The sequence below is a fragment of the Hydractinia symbiolongicarpus genome, chromosome 15 (genome assembly GCF_029227915.1).
Source record: "Hydractinia symbiolongicarpus strain clone_291-10 chromosome 15, HSymV2.1, whole genome shotgun sequence".
Lineage (NCBI taxonomy): Eukaryota > Metazoa > Cnidaria > Hydrozoa > Anthoathecata > Hydractiniidae > Hydractinia > Hydractinia symbiolongicarpus.
Window position 1 is genome coordinate 3,962,054 of NC_079889.1, and position 18,937 is coordinate 3,980,990.

The following is an 18,937-nucleotide window of genomic DNA, read 5'->3' on the forward strand; positions in this document are numbered from 1 at the left end:
ATAATCAAACAATCGTAAGCGTTTAGAAATATCAACAGAAATTCAGCAACTGGAAAAATCTACTTTGCTCATCACTACTTACAGCCACCATCTTAGTTCACATTGTAAATATAAATTTACCAAAATTATGTACTAATAAAAAGAAACAGCTGAAAAATATTGCCACGTAAAGCTGGTCAATTCAACTATGAATTTAGAATCTTATGAATTTTATGGACAACTTTGAATATATGGGGTGTTCACATTTAAAACCCCATAGTGTATGAGGTGACTTCCTTTCTGTTTGCTACAAAACTGCAAAGCGCTATTCATGTTAAAAACTTGAAATCCTTTGATCTTTCCAAATTACATGTACATAAAAAGTGCAGCTTCAAGTGTAGATTTACAGGTTGGATAAACAAATAACGCAAATAATGACAAGTGAAAAATCTTTTACAAAAAATGGTAACTTAACTTGCTAATTCTGCATGTTGGCAATGCAATACTTACATTCAACACATCGACAACCTCTCTGCAAACTTGATACATATCCCTGTACACTTGACCTTCCCTTAAGCTGGTCATCTAACAAGTATCTAGACAAAATAATGTGCAATTCTAAGGTGCATAGAGCCACAGTCTATACAAGATGTTAAGCAAAAATACAACTTAAATCTGCAATACTTTAAGGTTTTTTTTCTAGGAGGTTATTTAGTTCTTCAGGCATATATATTCTTGTGCAAAAAGTTAAACCTAGTGACTTAACCCAAGGAAACTCGTTAGAAATTCGAACTCTTTATATACGTTGCATGATTTAGCAATATGATACTTTTCCAAACATATGTTTCTAATGTTTTTCTGTATTTATTCTTTATCCATGCATGTATATATATTACATAAACAATCTGGTTAGTTCTCTAAAATGTTTTTCGTAAGACATCATTTTTTAATATTGCCTATATCTATACAATCTTACAAACAATCAGCAATATCAGAAAGTCTGGGAAAACAAGACAGTTAAAGGAAAAGTACTGGTCAAAAATATTCAGTAAAATTAAAACATAACTTTCCTTAATCTCAGTCTAATAAACTTTTAAACGACCCTAAGACACAAATAGCGTAATTGACTCAGCTCAATTCTGATTCTGTTGCTTGAAAAAAACTAACATGAGATTTACTTGCAACTTACGTGTTATGTGAGGAAGCAATGTAATAATGCGACAATGGCTTTTTCATATCTTCGCAGACCTTCAAATGATCAGGATCAAATATATTACAATCCTTTTCAGAGAAATATTTTGTCAATCCTAAAACAAAGATAAATGTGTCTTTTTAATATTATTTATGGAGATTGTACAGTTTTTACTATTAAAAGAAAGGGCAAAATTGCTCAGCATTTATTGTGTCAGTGGTTTAGGGGATCATTAATTATTTGGTCCAAAGAACAAGCGTGTTTAGCGAACGTGGTTACCACAGTTACAAGTTAACCCATGCCATGAAGAAAAAATTGAGTAGACAATGCCAACGAGAACAAAAAACTCACATTGACTAAAAAGTGTTACAAACGTGGCTATCCTTTATTATATCAAAGGGTGATAGTAATAGATAAACTGCAAAACCACTGTAAGGTCAACAATGAATTAATACCATAATTTCTTTTTATAAGTTCTTCAAACTAATCAACTGAAACTGGCTATTAACTCTTGGTAACTTAGAGCTTATTATTGTACTTTTGAAAATTGTGATCAAGGTATTCACTCTATCAATCAGTTTAAAGGTTTCCCAAAATTTATAGAAAGAATCATTTGTAATATTCAAGTGCAAACATGCTTGATCCAAACAACCTTGAAACATCAGAAGGAATGCAAAAAACATATATTCTAATTTATAACAGCTTAAAACAGATAGAAAATTTTAAACACCTGACATTTTCCCAATTACTAAAACATGCTTCTAATCTAAAGACAGAGCTTTTGAGACAGGTAGATCTGGCTGGTAGAATCATATATAATAACTTACCGTCAAGCCCTAATATTTGTTTGTTTCTGCCTTCTTCCGATGGCTCACATCTATTAATTATATCTAATGAATGCTCTTTACCCGCCCATGTGATCTACAAGAAACAGAAGCTTTGTTACATAACATTTTGTCATTTATCTCGCATGCCTTGTTGGTGTTTTCTCTATTTTAATTCCCCCTTTTGGTAACCATGTGCATTAAGTGGTAAAACGCTATGAACCTGAAAATTTTAGAACATTTTCTCAAATTTTTATACAAACAATTTCACTGAAAAAAACAATGATCAGTCAGATAACTTGGTCGCACATTATTTGTCATTGACCGTTGACACCGACTGTAATGGATATGCGGATTTATAGTTACACCGTTTTGATTTCCAAAAGAAGAATGAAATGCTCCATAGTGGGTTGGATAAAAATTGCTATTTTAAATGCTGCAAATATTTTTTAAACCACTGCAATTCAACTTGTAAAATTTACGACAATTGTCACTTGCAAAGAAACTCAACGATAACGACGAAGTAAAAAAATAAATAAACTTTTAGAAGGATATCTAATTTTTTTAGATTTATACAATGGAACCTAGTCTTAATCCTTTTTTTATTGATATTATTCATTATCATCGTCAGCATTCCCAACTTACGGTCCTTTTTCCATTCTAGTAATGGTTAGACGGAAGTGCAACCATTTTTAATACTGATTTGAAATATATTTTTTTTAATTGGATACGTTTTTTTTACTCCTTCTTCTGTTGAAATAATTTCCACCCTACCTGAAATCCATACCTAACATCGGAAATTGGATATACATAGAAGCTTTGTTTTCTTTTGAAGTATTTTGTTTTATTGACTTTTAATCTTATTCTAAAAATTCGTTTTAATTGTAAAATGCTATATTTCATCTATTTTTTAAAAAAATTTCTAAAATTTTTACAAAAAGAGTCTGGGTTGTAGTTAAGACATGTTGATTTTACATAAAGTAACATTATAAAGAAACTCAATGTTTCATATAATTCCAACACTTACACCTTGTTCTGTTTCTAAGAATATCAGGAGATCATCAGTGGTCAAATACAAGCCATTGCTTGAATATCTAAAGTTGAAAATTAAAAATCATTATTATACCAGCATCTTTTAAACAATACAAGAATCACACCTTTCAGAAAAATGAAGCAATTTGTAAGCAACAGGAAATATGTTGCTTAAAAAATTGACTTCCAGACAATAGATATACTACTGAAGTTCACAATGTAGTACATAAAGGCTTATTACTTATGCAAAAAAACAATTTTTGGCAAATCTTTACTCCTGAATAAACACCGAAACTAACGACAAAAGCAGTTTCTTCATCACTTTTCAATATGAACAAAAACGTCAAATGGATGATACTCAGCAGCAGAGAGACTACAGAAAAGGTACCTTAGCACACTTGTTTGATGGAAAGCGTTTAAAATATTCTATTGCATTCTCTCGCCTGCCCACACAACAAACTAATCCTAGTCTGGGTCAACAAGGCCTCAAGATGTTACAGTAACACAAGCCAAAATTAGCAGAACTCAAGAGTTGATTTAACAAATAACCAAAGATTGAAAGAATGAGACTATCGTAAACGTTGACAAGAAAAACTTTAATAAGTTCAAAATGTTTGTATCTTATATCGAAATTTTCTATCTATGCAATTACCTGTAGCAAAGAACTTTCAAATTAGCAGTCTTCTCTCAATATATATTCTTACCAGGATTGCAGATTTAGCACTCTCTCAAATTAACAACCGTTAAACCCTGAACAATTTAATGCCTCCCTTGAATTAAAATAAGAACTGGTACGAACACAACAACAAAACTCGCACTTACTTTACTAATAAAAAATACATTTCCTGGCGTGTTGTCAAATCGATAAAAAACTGACAAAAATCATTTTCATCTATGGAATTTAAAATGTCACATTGCGATCTGGATACAACTTCCTGTAAAAAAAAACAACAATGACAACATATCAGATATTAAAGATCATTAATATTAATTTTTTTTTATGTGCTTTTTTTGGCATCAGAATTATACATATCATTTTAAAAAAACAGCATTTCCTTTTTCTTTATTCAAAACAACTAGAAGTGCATTATCCCTGTGAAATTACACCTGCAAAATGTACAAGACACACCAAAATGAAAAATTACACTAAGTTAAGTATGATTAAAATTATTTCTCAAATTTGCCTCTTTTTTCTTCATGTCTGTTAACTGATGTTTATTCTTGGAAATTTACTCAGAAATATTCATAGTGCAATTTGCTCTAGTAGATTATATTAACGGGATAAATGCGGACTAAAAATACAATACTTACTAGAAATTTAGACTTCACAATGTGTTGTGGTGCATTTATTCGCAGTTTCTTTAATAAAAACAAGATACTTTTTTCGTTCAGAGCTCCGATTCTTTCTTTATCAATCAGTCGAAATTGTTGTTTTAACCACCTTTTCAAGGTGTTAAGGACATACAAATTTATCATGTATCAAAAGAACATCATTATCACAGTTCACATAACCATCTTTAGAGAACTATTCAATCAAATTAACATATAAAAAGAACAAAGACCAAATACAGATTAATTTTTAATAATAACCCCAATGTCAGATGTAATTAGTTAGAGTATTAGCATAAAAGAATTATTACGATTTCAAAAAAAACAATTTTTTATGAGGAGCAGGGAAAAAAATGATCCTTTAACATGCAAAGGGAAAAGAGAAACTGTAGACTCAATCGACTCATCAGTCAGTACATACAGACTTTTAACAGGTTCTTTAGTATGTACAAGGTATTCTCTGAGTAAAGTATGATAATATAAAATTTTCAACTGGCTATAAATTTCATGCACCAAGAATTGTGTTTCTAATCTACAATAAAAATAAAGAGTGTTTCCTGGGTGGGTCTCACTGGCCTGATTAAAATTACAGAGTTAGCCATTCCACTGTGTATCTTTTTACTATACAACTATGGGGCTGTAGAATGAGTGTAAAACTAATGAGGCTAAGAAGAGTGACCATTATAATTTCAAAGACATAATGTTTTTACTATTTTTCTGCAAGTTTTAATACATATAGAAAAGATACTTTTCCCTCATGTCTGATTCATCATCCATCGAAATTGATTCTATAATATAAATACAAAAGACATAAAAACAATAAGTTAAAGTAAATAAGAGGGCACTCTGAGGACTTTAAAAAAATGGCTGTTTTTAGACAGGTGGTTGTCTTATTATCTCTGGCCTACGGCCAGCTTCGGGGACAGGCATGTATAAGATGACCAATAGCAAATGGCCGTAAATACTTCAGGGGGACCCAAATGTGGTCGTGCAAGACAGGTGGCCATCTTATACAGGTGGTAGTTTATAGCAGGTTTGACAGTAAAACTAACAATAACCTCGCAAAAGCATGATTTTAAGTAAAGTTCAAGTACAAACTCAGTTTAAGTATTACACAATTTGCTGTGGTATTGTCAGCTTAGTTTAAAATGAAATAATCTTTTTTTTTACAAAACGTTTATAAATGGCTGGTGGAAAAAATTTCTAAAGATCTAACACAAGATCTTTATCCTAATAGCTTCTGGTTTATATATACTCCAGAGAACAAATGCATGTTTTGTTTAGAACAAATTTATTAGTCACATTGTTGATGATAGATTAAAAGGGGACAATATTATTACTAACAATATTATTAATACTGTTCAGAAAATTTGATAAAGCCATGTGCACAATGAATTGCTACTAATAGCACACTTTCATCCATTAACACATGCAAACAGTTACATATTGCAAACATAGTTCCAGGCATAGTTCCAGGCTTAGGGCTAAGTCTTTTTGGCTGTGAAGAGACATATTATTGTTATCGTTACCAATTATTGTCAGACTTTCCCTGTCAAAATTTTATAATGACATAGAATTTATTATTTTCACTAGGATGGTGTTAATAAACTTTCCAAAAAACATGATTAAAGTCATTCACTGCACAAAATAATGGAGCAATGTTATTGGTCACAAAAAAAGGACTCTCCACAACAAAGGTAAAATTATATTTTTACTCTTTTCAAAAATGTTTATCAAGTATCCTTAGATAACGAAAAAGATATAAAAATATTAAGTAAAAACATAGAAGATTTATCTTTTAAATAGAATGTTTACTTGTAAAAAGGAAGTGATATGTATCACAGGCATCCCACTGTGAGTTAGATTAAACTTATTAAACTTAACTGTCATGGCATCAGTTATTTTTTAGATAAGGAGATTAACTAGCAGACCACATGCAGGTTATAAACAAAGCTTATTTAAAACAAAACTTATTTTTAAATATTTGTGTTATAAAGAGATTCTATCACTATGTTTATGTTTTGAATGTGTAAATCTATTTTGGTAGCACTGCTATAGAATCTAAATTTGATTTGGCATGGAAACACAAGCTCTGTCGTTATAACATGTTTTTGAGCAGTTGCTAATATGTATATTGTTTGTCACCTCACAGTCAGACAAACCTTGTCTCTATAGTATATAAAATAACTAAAAGAAAATGTTAACCAAAACAGGTACCTGTTTTTTGATTCAGCAATCTTAATCCAGTGATCCAAATGTTAGCCTCGTCTGATGTCTTTGCTACTAGATCAATAGAGTCATAGTTGGGTCCAACAATTAATGAAAAACAGCAATCTTCAGAGAAAGAACTGCCTTGCTCTTTGAAGATTGTCGTGTTTTTGCCGGCTCGAATCTCGTAAAACAGCTCAACAGGCACTAAAAAGAAATAAGATTTTAAAAGACATCAAAAAGCATACCTTGACAGTTATGTTGTTCAAAAAATTATATCGCATTGATTTCATCTATGTGGCCATTAAAAGGCTTAATTTTTACTGCTACACATAATAATCAAAGATTGACCAATCAAGGAATCTGATTATAAGTGTCATGTATTTTCATCAAAATTCACGGCACAGAGATTATATTCACCACAAAACATAAAAAATTTAGGACAATAGAATAAAACCAACTTACATATAGCTTTCTCAGGTTTCTTTGAAGAAGGTCTCCAATGCAGTAAATCCATGTCTTGGTTCAGCTGATAAAATCTTTGGTATTGCCTACCACCAGGTCGAACTTTAAGAAATTCTGCTCCATTTTGCATGTATATGAAACAGTCGCTTGCTAAAAATAATGTGAGATAAATAAACTGGAAAATTAATTTTAAAACTTCTACACTCGATCAGTTCAGGCTGTGTCTATAGCAGATTCCAATTCATTTTGCACCTAATTTTCAAGGATATTTAGAATTTAGGAGGATTTTCCATTTTTACGGTGATTTTTTTGAATTAAAAAAAAAGCCCATACAGAAATTTAGGAAATTTTAGATGAATCTGAATTAGTCAAAGTGTAACTTAGAATCACAAGAATGAAGAATGTCAAAGCAGTTAAACAAGGAAGACAATTTGTATTGATCAGATTCCATTTCTGCATTAGCTAAGTATATTATTGGATTTTTAAGGAGGAGTGGGAACCCTGCTATTTAGTTTGTTTGTTTTTTTTATTAAAAGCTATAAAGGAGAAATATAAAATGTGGCAACAATTTTTAACTTCTTTCCTTAAAACAACTGAGAAATTAAACATTTGAATTTAGCTTGTTCCAAAGAATATCAAACTAAAAATAAAATACAATCATAGATTTTTAGTGGCTTATTTTTCACAACTTTTCATATACTTTTTTTAAAATTAACTAAAATATTTATAGTCAAAAATGAAATCATGGTTGGGCAAAAAATCTGACTTAACTATACACTGACAAAAAATATGATTTGTCTCACTTTCATCTCTTGGTGATTCCTGTTGAAACAAATCTTTCACATGTTTGGCAAATGAGTAAAAAAGGTATCTTCATTAAAAGTTTTGTTCACTGTGTTTAATTTTGTTATTGAAAATCAATTTTTAATTACATCTGCATTAAATTATACAGAATTGGTCATGAAAAATATGCTATAAGATTACAAAATCAATGATTTCAAAGCATAAAAAATAAAAACCGAAACCTGCAAAAGGGTTGTTATCATTATCCAGTTTGACTACCAACTAAAGATTACATGAAAGCAAGCAATTAAATGGAGGGAGGACAATGGTCTCAATGCACTTGATCTGGATGATGCATGGGATGTTTTGCTTTGCAATTACGCATGACATTCCTGTTTATAAAATGGAAGTCCTGCCCTAACCCACGCAATTTAGGAAAGCACATTGGTAAAGAATTAGTGATACTGGACATATGTGATTGCTCATGGGATTTTCTACAGGTTAACTCGGTACAAAATAAGGACATTTAAAATATGTATAATCGATATGATTTGTCAGTTTTCCTTAGAAAAAAACCCCAACTTTAAATGTTGTTTTTACCAAATTTTAAGATTATCCTGGTTCTTATCAAAACACTTTAAAAAATCCAGTTTATTGTCTGTTAATCACAACACTTTCTTGTATATTTATTATGTTCTATAAAGACTTTAACATCTAACACTTTTTAATTCATAGTTTAATTTACAGTTCTCCCATTAAAAAGAGTAGTTTTGTTTGGCATAATTCTGTAACATTAGATAAAAAGTAGGGGACAATGTAACATAAGAAATGATGCAAATTTTACTGTCCACAAGTCACACACTTAAAATTGATTTTAAAAAGAAGAACATTAACTTTGACAAAAAAGTTGATACTTTTTCCCAGGTGGTCCTCACTTACTCACGCAGGAGATGGCACCAGTTATTTCCACTCGTTTTCAAGTTATTTGGCCTCAAAATTACTGCAACGGCTTTACTAATTTATTATTATTTTTATTTAATATTATTCCAACGTTACGCCATACTTGAGGAGAGTAAGGAAGTGACTGGTAATTTTTATGCCGTGGTCAACTCATGCAAAGAAATATATAAGATTTAGAATGCCCATTAGTAACAAATGGAGGTTTAGAAATAACTATTCCATCATAAAGGTGTTATGTCATCAAGTCTTAAGAATTATAACTTTATAAACATTATTCTGGCTGAAATCAGAGTTATAACTGTCATTTTTAACTAATTTGGATCAATTATGTATTTAAATAACATATAAGTATATTTGGTATTAAAACACACCAGGATACAATGTTATTAATGTAATGAAGTGGGACTTAACATTGCACATCATCTTCAGTTATTTTATCATACACCATACTTTGACTTTAGATTTAAGGTTACCAAAAACTATTTATTCATGTTTAAAAATATGGTTATCAAGTGTGGGAAGTTGATGTGTGGTTGATGTCTGATTCTTATTGAATTGTGATACTTTTACAAAACAAAAATAAAATGCTTTTTGCAGTCATTAATATCATTTTGTGTTTTCTTATATGTATTAGTAAAAATGAAAACATAGCCTAAATGTCCTGAGATTACAGTATACACATTTAGTGTCAAAATTCTGAAGCCCCCATGCTTAAAGCTAGTAGCTTTACAGACCTTTTTTTATTTACCTTTATTGTTTCAGTAATTCTAGACAAAAAAAGAAGTGGCCAGCAAATTTCATAAACAAAATGTCAGAAAATTCTAGGACTTTTTAGGTAAATTACCTAAAAATTCTATGTCAATTTTGTGATAAAAAAAATTCTACCAACTAGATGAACTAACAACTTATTCAAATGATTACAACATGAAAAATGGTCCACAGATGAAGAGGGTAAATGTAATTGATTATAAGCCAGTACCTCTATTTTTTTCTTCAAAGTCAGCATTTAACAGGAGCGATTATTTAATTTTTTTTCCTGCATGAAATTAAAAAGCTGTTTTTCCAGGACTTTTTCTAATTATTTTCGAATCATTCTTTCCAGCACATACAATCAAATTTTCAGAAAAATTAGGTTTTACATTTTAATAAACGCCTAATACTTAGTTCCTAAAAAAATGACTTCTGCTAAAATATTAGCATTCAAGTTTCCAACTGTTAATCGACATACAACATAAATTGGAACATGTTGCTCATATTATTTAAAGTTATTAGCCAGTGGAAACTACATGGAAACTGGTTTTTCACACATACACATGCTGGTATTAAGTTCATCTTTGTTCACCTATCAGCATGAAGTAATTAATTCCCTGTGATGGTTTTCCAATAGAGCTGTGTGCAGCCATTTTAAAGACAAAACCATCAGGTATTAGTAATATAAATTGTTATACTTTGGGGGGGACTTAAATTCCTGCTGGGTTCATATCTAGGTTCTATATATCTGGAAAACTTTCCTTTCCCTGATTATTATGAATTACATGTGTTTTGTTAGCAAGCAAGGTTATGTGCATGTTATTAATGTTGTTGATTGTAGAATTTAAAAAAGTATATTTCCTTATAAGATTACCTTATCAATAAACATATTTATGGATAAAATATTTTATATAGTGTCAGAGGCATTAAGCTATAAATGGATAAGAATCAATATTTTAGGTTTAATTTTAGAATCAGAGTGATAGACCACAGGGAAATCAACATAATTAAACTTAATTAAACAAACAAACCAAGGAATAATCATAATTTTTTTATGTGATAGGCAAAAAATAAAATAAAAAAATAATAAGATTTCAAAACAAAACTTAAAAAAGTTATTCCAAATGAATAAGTCATAAGGTTGTTTTCGGCATGGGAAATCAGACAAGGTGTTATTAACACTATAAAATTCATATTATTTAAAAGATGAATATTATTATGTTTTTTTTTTAAATCAAAAATGGTACCTTTGACACCAATCTTATTTTTAAAACTATAATTTTTTTCAATGAAAGTATAGGCCAAATTTATGTCACAATTATCAATTTTAGGCAGCATTTTTTTAGGCTTCACATTTCTGCATATGCAGAGAGGTCTTAGTCCCCCCTCCCCCACCCCTCAAAACAAGATATTCAAATAATCAGAAACCAAGATTATGTATTTCAAAATCTTTTGATTGATGTTATTGTATATCTTATTTGTCTTATGATATATATTTACTTTGTTAATCCACCTAGCCTTAAAGAACTAACTAGGACTAGTAGCATGACTGTAAAAAACATTGTTTCCTTAAGAGGGTTAAATAATACTTAAAGATGATTCAAAGAAAACTTGTACACAAATAACTTTTGAACAGATCAATTGAGATTCTTTTTCAACTCGCTTCTATTTTTTGAGATGCAAAACAATTGAATCTATATAATCTTATTAATGCACTTTTTGTAAATTTACAGCCTAAAATTTATTACTACTTTTTAAAATCCTTGCTGAAAGATATCCTTCAGCTATAATATAGTTTATAACGTTTTTTTATGTTTTATGAAGGCTTGAAATGGAAATATGGATGTGGATATATAAAGTCTAACGTTTTTTAAAGTTTTTATATGACTGATGAAAGCTTGAAGCCAAATATATATCTTTTATTCACATGTGTTTTTTTAAAAATATATTACTATAATATACACATACTCATATTATGTTTCTGGGCTACAGTTATATCAATATAAAAGAAGGTGGATATATTTTCTTGTATTTCATTCAGTAATTGCCTAGATAGAAAAATTGTTTTGTGACTCTAAAGTTTTACTGGCCAGCTGATTGAAAGTAATGGAGAATGCTAAAACAAATATTAAAAAGCATTTCTGCAAATTTTTAATTCACACTACAAAAACGACACCTGAGTGTGAATAATCTTGAGAAAATTAACAAATAAAAAATTCAGAGAAATAAAAAATTGATGAAAAGCTGGAACTTCAAACAAAATAAGAATGGTATGAAAAATTACAAATTTATAAGAATCAAACATAAAGAAATCTAAAAAAAGTTTCAACATGTATGAAACTGTTAGTAAACAGGAAAAGTAAAAAAAATCATATTGTTTATTATACACAAATTGAAACTTAAGAAAACTTTCCTCACTGCCAAACATTCACACCAATTTGATACTAAATTAATATAACATAGAACATGCCTAAATCAAACCAAAACAATGTTTTGCAAAGAGCATTTAACGAATAATTTACTTTCTGAAATATATTAATGCATACACCTTACTTTTTTTAATATATACGAAATAGTAAGATTATTCTTGGTCACTCTATATTATAGCTAACAATGAAAGCTGATGAAACGTACTTCCTGCAGACATTCATCTGCTTTAAATAACTGGTGTCAGCTTCCTATCCATGACATCTTTCTAATTTAGCACCTGCCATAAATGTTTGACAGTGCCTGCCAGGTGTAAGAATACAAATCTTATATGAAAAATTAGTCTTGCCAAAGAAGAAAGGGTGGGCCTAAAATTGTTTTTATGGTGTTTAAGTTCAAGTCTTCAATTAGTCTGTTTAGAAAAAATATACTTTTGCATGTATGATATTGGTTCAGATGCAATTTAGACCTGAAAAGAGCACCCCTAAGTCTGTCTCAGGCATGTATGGTGTTCGAAAATGACAAGACTTTTTAAATCTGCTGATCGTACCACAAAAAAAAAGGAATTGAAGTTACTTGCTTAAGAAATCTGCCATCACTGATTGCCCCTTATTTTATGCAATAAAATATCATGATCTAATGCTACGAATACTTCGCCTGATTTTTAGCTTATCTGTACTCTTACTGTCTTTTAAACTGGTGTTACACACTCACTTAACCATTCTCATATCAACCCTTTTCAAATGGTGAAATCTTTGTGTTTCACTACGCATGTTTCACTACTGTACAAAATAAAACTCTTCATATACAGGCCTCATACAACCTACATTTTACCTGAATCTACAAGCCCCTGCTAGGCTACTGTAAATAACACTTCTACCAATACCCCCTTTGCTACCAAACATATGGCCTAACAGAAGTTCTCAACTGATCTTTAAAGATCCACTGCTGTACATCATTAAAGCTGGAAAAACTGGTGTCTTTGATCTCACCTTAGCAACACTTTCATACAAACTTAATGTTAGATATTAACCTTTCTGTAATAACAGTGCATTTCTGATGTACCCAATGCATACAAGTCTGATAAAAAATTAGTCTCTAACAACTCCTTTAATGTTGATAATTCCTTTCTGTATTCACAATGTTGTTACACAATATTACCTACATGCTTCATCATCATGGGAAACTACAAAATTTACATCAACACACCAGTAATACTAAGAATGCACTGGCATTAAATGCAAAAATCTTTACATATATAGCTTTTATTTATGGAGAGAAAATCAAATCATTTATATATATTGAAAATATACAATTTGCATTCTTTTACACAAAATTAATAAAAATCAAATTTAGGATTCAAATTCCAGACCTTAGCAACCAAAAAAAAACAATACCGTGGCTACCACTGATAACAAAAACCAACAGCCATTGACTAATAATTTGTTTGTTTTTTTTGTGCAGAGAAAATTAGCACGTAATCAACAGAAAGAATTTTTAAGATGCATTGTAAACAAACTTGCAGTGTGTCTTTTGTATGGTGTTGCCAGGAGAGATGAGAGACACAACTTAAGAAGGCTTTTCAGTGGTTAGGTATAGTCAAACATGTTGGTGAATTAGTGTTGTGTGCACTTTGATGTTATTATGTTAAAAGGGAAGAATTTATTCTAAAAAATTGAGGTATGACAGTTTTTAACATGTTTCCTTTTTTTAATTAACTCTCCACAGTAAAATAATTTATATCATAATTCTGCATTTCCAGGCGTGTTTATAGAACGAAAAAACAACACTCTCGAAAAAATACTTTTACTAAAAAATGTAAAGGCAGATAATTTCCAGCTGGAAATAGTAATATATATTTTTTTTTTATTTTAATTAAATAAGACATTTTTTATTAAAAGATGCAAAAACAGAAAGCAATACTTCAACCTGGAATTAATATTTTTTTCTCTTACCGTAATTAAAAAAGTTCAATAAATTTCAAGAATGAGTTTGTACTTATCTAAGACAAATCACTTACATGTATACGCTCTAATAAATGAGCTGTTATATTGTATAAATATATCCCTACACAACCAATGGGCTTATGGAGAATATACTTTACAGATTCTTAAATCAATAAAACAACAAACGAATTATGGACTATGGAGAAAGTACAACAATTGTGGTCTATTGGGTCAGCAGTTTATATATAAGACTGTCTTAATTGCAAATTGAGATTGGCAAACTTTTTAAGAAAACAAATAATGTGGTTAAATGGTTAAAAAAATCTCTATGTGGCATAATAAATTCAGGGAAATCCTTCTTTTTTAAGTTTTAAACCAATTGCTACTCCAAATTTTTAAATCGGCCAACCCTTGAATTTAAAATCCCATAGTTTTTACAGTTGGTTAGTTTTATCTCTATTGTTTTACTTTAACGGCAAGCTTTACCCCCTCCCACTCAAATTTGAAACTGCAGAGTGCTGCCCAAGTAATAATGCTGTTTGGTTTAGTTAATACACTCAATCATAGTGCCATGTTTTTCCTGCACGCGCAGAAATGGAGGTGACTTTTCTGCTTAGCTTGTTTACATTTTTACCGCATTACGTAATCACTTTCCATTTGTGTGGTGCCGTAGATTAGTGGTTATAGATCTCGTACTTTTTGCGGGGTTCGAGGGTATATCCCTCGATATTTGTGAGGCTAGCCATGTAAAATATGCACATCTTTCTATCTATCTATCTATCTATCTTAGATGCGTGCACAAGTAAATATCGGGACTGTGACTCCATGTATAAGTATATACACCCTAGCTAGTAGCTAGCTTCCTACATAGCAAAAAACAAATTATAGATACAGAAAATATAGCATATATAAACTTACCATTGGAAACTCTTCTTTGTCTTTCTGATGCAACTGATGAAAAAGATACTCTTTTTTGAAGTCCAGTCTTAGACCTTTGATCAGACTTTTTTAAAACACTGCGTTTTCTGCTGGCTGTCTTTTCCAATGTATTTTCTCGACTAGAATCACTACTTTTGACATCTTCAGTCTCATCTGAAAATACTTCTGGAAAATTTTCATCGCATTCAACAATAACATCGTTAGCTATGCCATTTTCAGTGCTGTTAGTACTTAGTTTTTGGTAGCTTGTTGTTGAGACTGCCCCACATTTGGAAGCCATCTTGTTTTGGTTTGTCCGCACTCGGTTGTCACTGTCATAAATATTACTTGATTGTCAAAACAAACTTACCGGAAGTGGCAACTATACTGCAGGATAGAAGGATAAAACACAAAACATATACATACATTAGGCACATATACGATGATGTAAGATAATTTTAATGAAACATTAAAAAAAAATAGTTATACTATTCAAATGAAAACAGAACAAAAGAGACATCTAAACAAATTAAATTCATTTATTTTTAGAAATAGTGCAGACCTCTCTCTCCTCCTTAGAGATTATAAAAGTTGTCGACACATAAAAGTAGCTACTTCGGACCCAGAGCTTTTTCTCATTTCCAAGACAAGCGCAATATACCACACAAAGAAGAGAAATTGAAACCCTAGTGTGAACAAAAATTAAGGAAATAAACTTTATCCTTGTTGGTTTAATTTTGTAAACTGGTAATCTTTGGCTTTGCACATAGCGTAGGCGAAGCATTTTAAAAATACTTTAGTTTAGATAAGAAAGAGAAATTGAAAGCCAGTTTTATTATTTTTTATTAGTTATTATTTTATTTTATTTTACGTCTAACTCAACCTCGGGGCACAATACCCTGGGAACGAGTTTGGATCTAACTGTGCTGGAATAAAAACTTGCATGAGTTGAAAATAAAGATTATTTTTGATAAATAACTTTACAGAATTGACGGAGCTTTGCACTTGCTTTCTGCGAAATAAACTGACGGAAATGTATCAATGATATTCCGCGAATTTACGAAAGTTAAACCTTGTTTTCACAAAAGTTTCATCTTAATAGAGTTAGCGCTTTTAGTTATATCTTTTCGCCATACATTTTAGCGCCATTGTGAAAAACCAAACGCCTTGGAGACGAGGGTAGAGTAAAATTTTTAACACACAAAAAAATTATCATATGGCCTCTTTTTACAGCTAAAAAATATACTTTGCCTGAGACTAGCTATCAAGTTGATTTCACCGCCGCATATTGTCTATTTTCGTGACCAACTTACAAATTAGCTTCATCGCAACGCTTATAGCAAATGATTTTGTCATCTTCTGCCACTTTCCAAACTTCCAAGCATTTCATATTGAGCCCCTGAGATTTTGGAAATAAGTGGGAAGCTTACAAAGCGAGCTTTACGTCTGAACAATTTCCCGAGGTCAGAAAAAATGTTTGAACCAAGTCATTAGGCAAAGTTTAGTTAAAATGCGCTAACTTTATTGTTTCGTAAAAAATTAAAACACGCTACTCAATCCTTCTTAACAAGCTAATTGTAGGGGGGGGGGGGGGGGGGGGGGGGCACCACTAAATTTTAGAAACTTTACCATCCAACAATCTTTTAACACCTTCTATTAAAAAAAATGAGATATCCCCCATCAAAAATCCAATCACTTCAATTTATTAACACCATCTCCCAAATCATTTTGTATATAATATCCAACCTCTCTTCCTCTACAATTGGGTTTATCATAAAATTTTAGTCACAATAATAAAATGGAAAAAAGCAGCACTACGAAGGAGTTTAAGAAACTTTACTTTTAGATACCGAGGTCATTCAACTTCGATCCAAGGTTCTGTTTTGTGTTTTTCATAATATCAATCAATCAATCAATTCATTTATTTATAGTCGATAGTGTACAATAGGAAAACATTTTAAAACTTAGATATAAATAAAAACAAAATTAATAGCCTATTAAGGCTATTTTAAATTGACTTTAATAGTGTATATAAAATAATAATCTTAAAAAATTAAATATAGCCTAATTGTGGTATATATGGAGCACTAAAATGACAAGAGCAACTTAGAGATGGTAAATTCTCCATCTCTAAAGAAAACTTTTGAAGTGTGTCGGCAAGCTTTATTGAGGTGGGCAGTTCATCTAACAACTAGCCGCAATGTAAGGTACAGTATAAAAACTGTGATTCGTTTAGCAACCCTATTTTGTTGTATGATACTAGCAGATCAAAAACTATATAAGATATTTTTAAGAGGGAAAACACTTTTCATGTAGTGAGGAGATGAAGTATTTATTGACTTATAAACCTCTTTCAACAAAAACTTACAGAATAAACATGAAAAGTATTTTCCTGATCTGCGTTTCTAGAAAAGCATCGAGTCCTGGTAAAAACGCAGTTGAATTTGGAGAGAGAGGTTTTGGTTGAAAAACTTCAAATCAGAAGACAATAGTTCAAATTGCTATCAATAAAATAATTTCTTGAAAGGTCTAGTTTAAAAATTGACATAAATGTGTCATTTGTGATAATGCATTAATTTTTCCATTAGCTTTCTTGCAAAGAAAACGAGGCTGTAAGGTCACTTTTACCACAAGATAACTGTTAATGAGAAAAACTAAATTAAGGTTTGGAAAGACTGAATTGGCTTAATCCTTGCCCAGAGTTCAATCAGATGATTTTAAAGTGTTTATATAGGTTTAAGGATCCTTCAAGAATGACTATTTATTCAGGCACATAAACAAAACAAAAGTTTTGGTTCCTTTCCCTTTTTATATATCCTTTCTTTATCTAGTAAAATTGTCCGCCCCCTGCACGTTCGAAGAGAGGTATATAAGATTTCTGTTTTCCCTATCAAGCTTCGATGGCAAAGGTTTCGAAACAGCTTATACTGCAAAGGTTTCGAAACAGCTTATACTGTCTAAAATTGGCAATACTAATGACAAGAATTTCTGTATGCTTTAAAATGCTTTGCTAGTTAAGCTTGAAATGTATTCATGTGCGATCTGACGTCAAGACTGAAACAAAAGTTTCTTCTGTCTCTCTCTCGTCTCTCTCCTTCCACTTTAACGTAAACAATGTGGTTGTTTTTGTTTTACACTGGTGCATAGGTTCCAACCTTAGATGCATTTAAACAGGATCCAAGAAGAATAACGTGCAAACCAGTTAAAATAAAGCAACAAAATATTTGCCAAGTGATTCCAAAGCGAATCTTTGATCGGGAGTTTCAAAAAGTATCGGTTTGATATTATATGATATAGAGTGATAATGTCAGCAAGAAAGTGTTTTCCTTTACATTGCTGGTATAATGGCTGACTCTTCCATCATTACGAAAATTAAGGTTCTTTTCTAACAGCCATATTAAAAGGCGTTGCGGACCTTGGGTATTTCTATATATGTCATAGATTTATGCCCGAAATTGCCTTCCTAGGCACCAATATCTTAGCACACCCTCCGTGCTTCTTGTTCGACATAGTAAACTTAACTTTAACTTTAACTACTTTTACTACGAGACATATAACATATTTATCTTTTAGATACTAAGAAGAAATTAACAATGGCTTTAACAATACCTGAAGAAATGACCTTAAAAGTCCCTGAAAAAATCACTTCTAAAGTACCTGAGGAAATGACTTCAACAGTATCTGAAAAAATAACTTCAACAGTACCTGCAGAAATGACTTCAAAAGTACCCGAAGAAATGACTTTAACAGTATCTGAAGAAATTACTTCAATAGTACCTGAAGAAATGACTTCAATAGTACCTGAAGAAATAACTTTAACAGTACCTGAAGAACCTCAAAAGTCCCTGAAGATCACTTCTAAAGTACCTGAAGAAATGGATTACACAGTATCTGAAGAAATGACTTTAACAGTATCTGAAAAAATGAATTTAACAGTACCTGCCGTCACAGATACGGTCCGCAAAATGAAAAATTCTTGAATTTTATTATTGCTTCGTCAAATATCACAAAACTTAACGAGTAATTATTGCCATTTGATTTTATCTCGCGGAATAACTGTTTTTATTCTATAGGCAGCTTTGCCTACGGGTTCAATGTTTCTTTTGTTTCTTTAAAAACATCGT

General features: G+C 30.9%; 2 protein-coding genes across 2 annotated transcripts in view; one reads left to right on the forward strand and one right to left on the reverse strand.

Moving 5' to 3' along the window:
- LOC130628720 (inactive phospholipase C-like protein 2) overlaps positions 1 to 15,305 on the reverse strand; it is a 28,026-nt gene extending 12,721 nt beyond the window's left edge. Inside the window, exons 1-10 of the mRNA XM_057441704.1 lie at positions 14,814 to 15,305; positions 7,030 to 7,179; positions 6,574 to 6,771; positions 5,105 to 5,144; positions 4,339 to 4,468; positions 3,850 to 3,962; positions 3,023 to 3,089; positions 1,999 to 2,092; positions 1,169 to 1,286; positions 490 to 575 (exon numbers count right to left, since the gene is read on the reverse strand). Of these exons, the coding sequence (XP_057297687.1) occupies positions 490 to 575; positions 1,169 to 1,286; positions 1,999 to 2,092; positions 3,023 to 3,089; positions 3,850 to 3,962; positions 4,339 to 4,468; positions 5,105 to 5,144; positions 6,574 to 6,771; positions 7,030 to 7,179; positions 14,814 to 15,114 (1,297 nt within the window). The 5' untranslated portion in view covers positions 15,115 to 15,305. The remainder of the gene's footprint in view (positions 1 to 489; positions 576 to 1,168; positions 1,287 to 1,998; positions 2,093 to 3,022; positions 3,090 to 3,849; positions 3,963 to 4,338; positions 4,469 to 5,104; positions 5,145 to 6,573; positions 6,772 to 7,029; positions 7,180 to 14,813) is intronic.
- Positions 15,306 to 18,406: 3,101 nt separating this feature from the next.
- LOC130628637 (uncharacterized) lies at positions 18,407 to 18,793 on the forward strand. The gene has a single exon (XM_057441619.1). The coding sequence runs from the start codon at positions 18,407 to 18,409 to the stop codon at positions 18,791 to 18,793; it is 387 nt and encodes a 128-aa protein (XP_057297602.1).
- The last annotated feature ends 144 nt before the right edge of the window (positions 18,794 to 18,937 follow it).

Coding starts and splice junctions, on each gene's coding strand:
- LOC130628637 (XM_057441619.1), top strand. CDS start 18,407: ATGGCTTTAACAATACCTGAAGAAATGACCTTAAAAGTCCCTGAAAAA.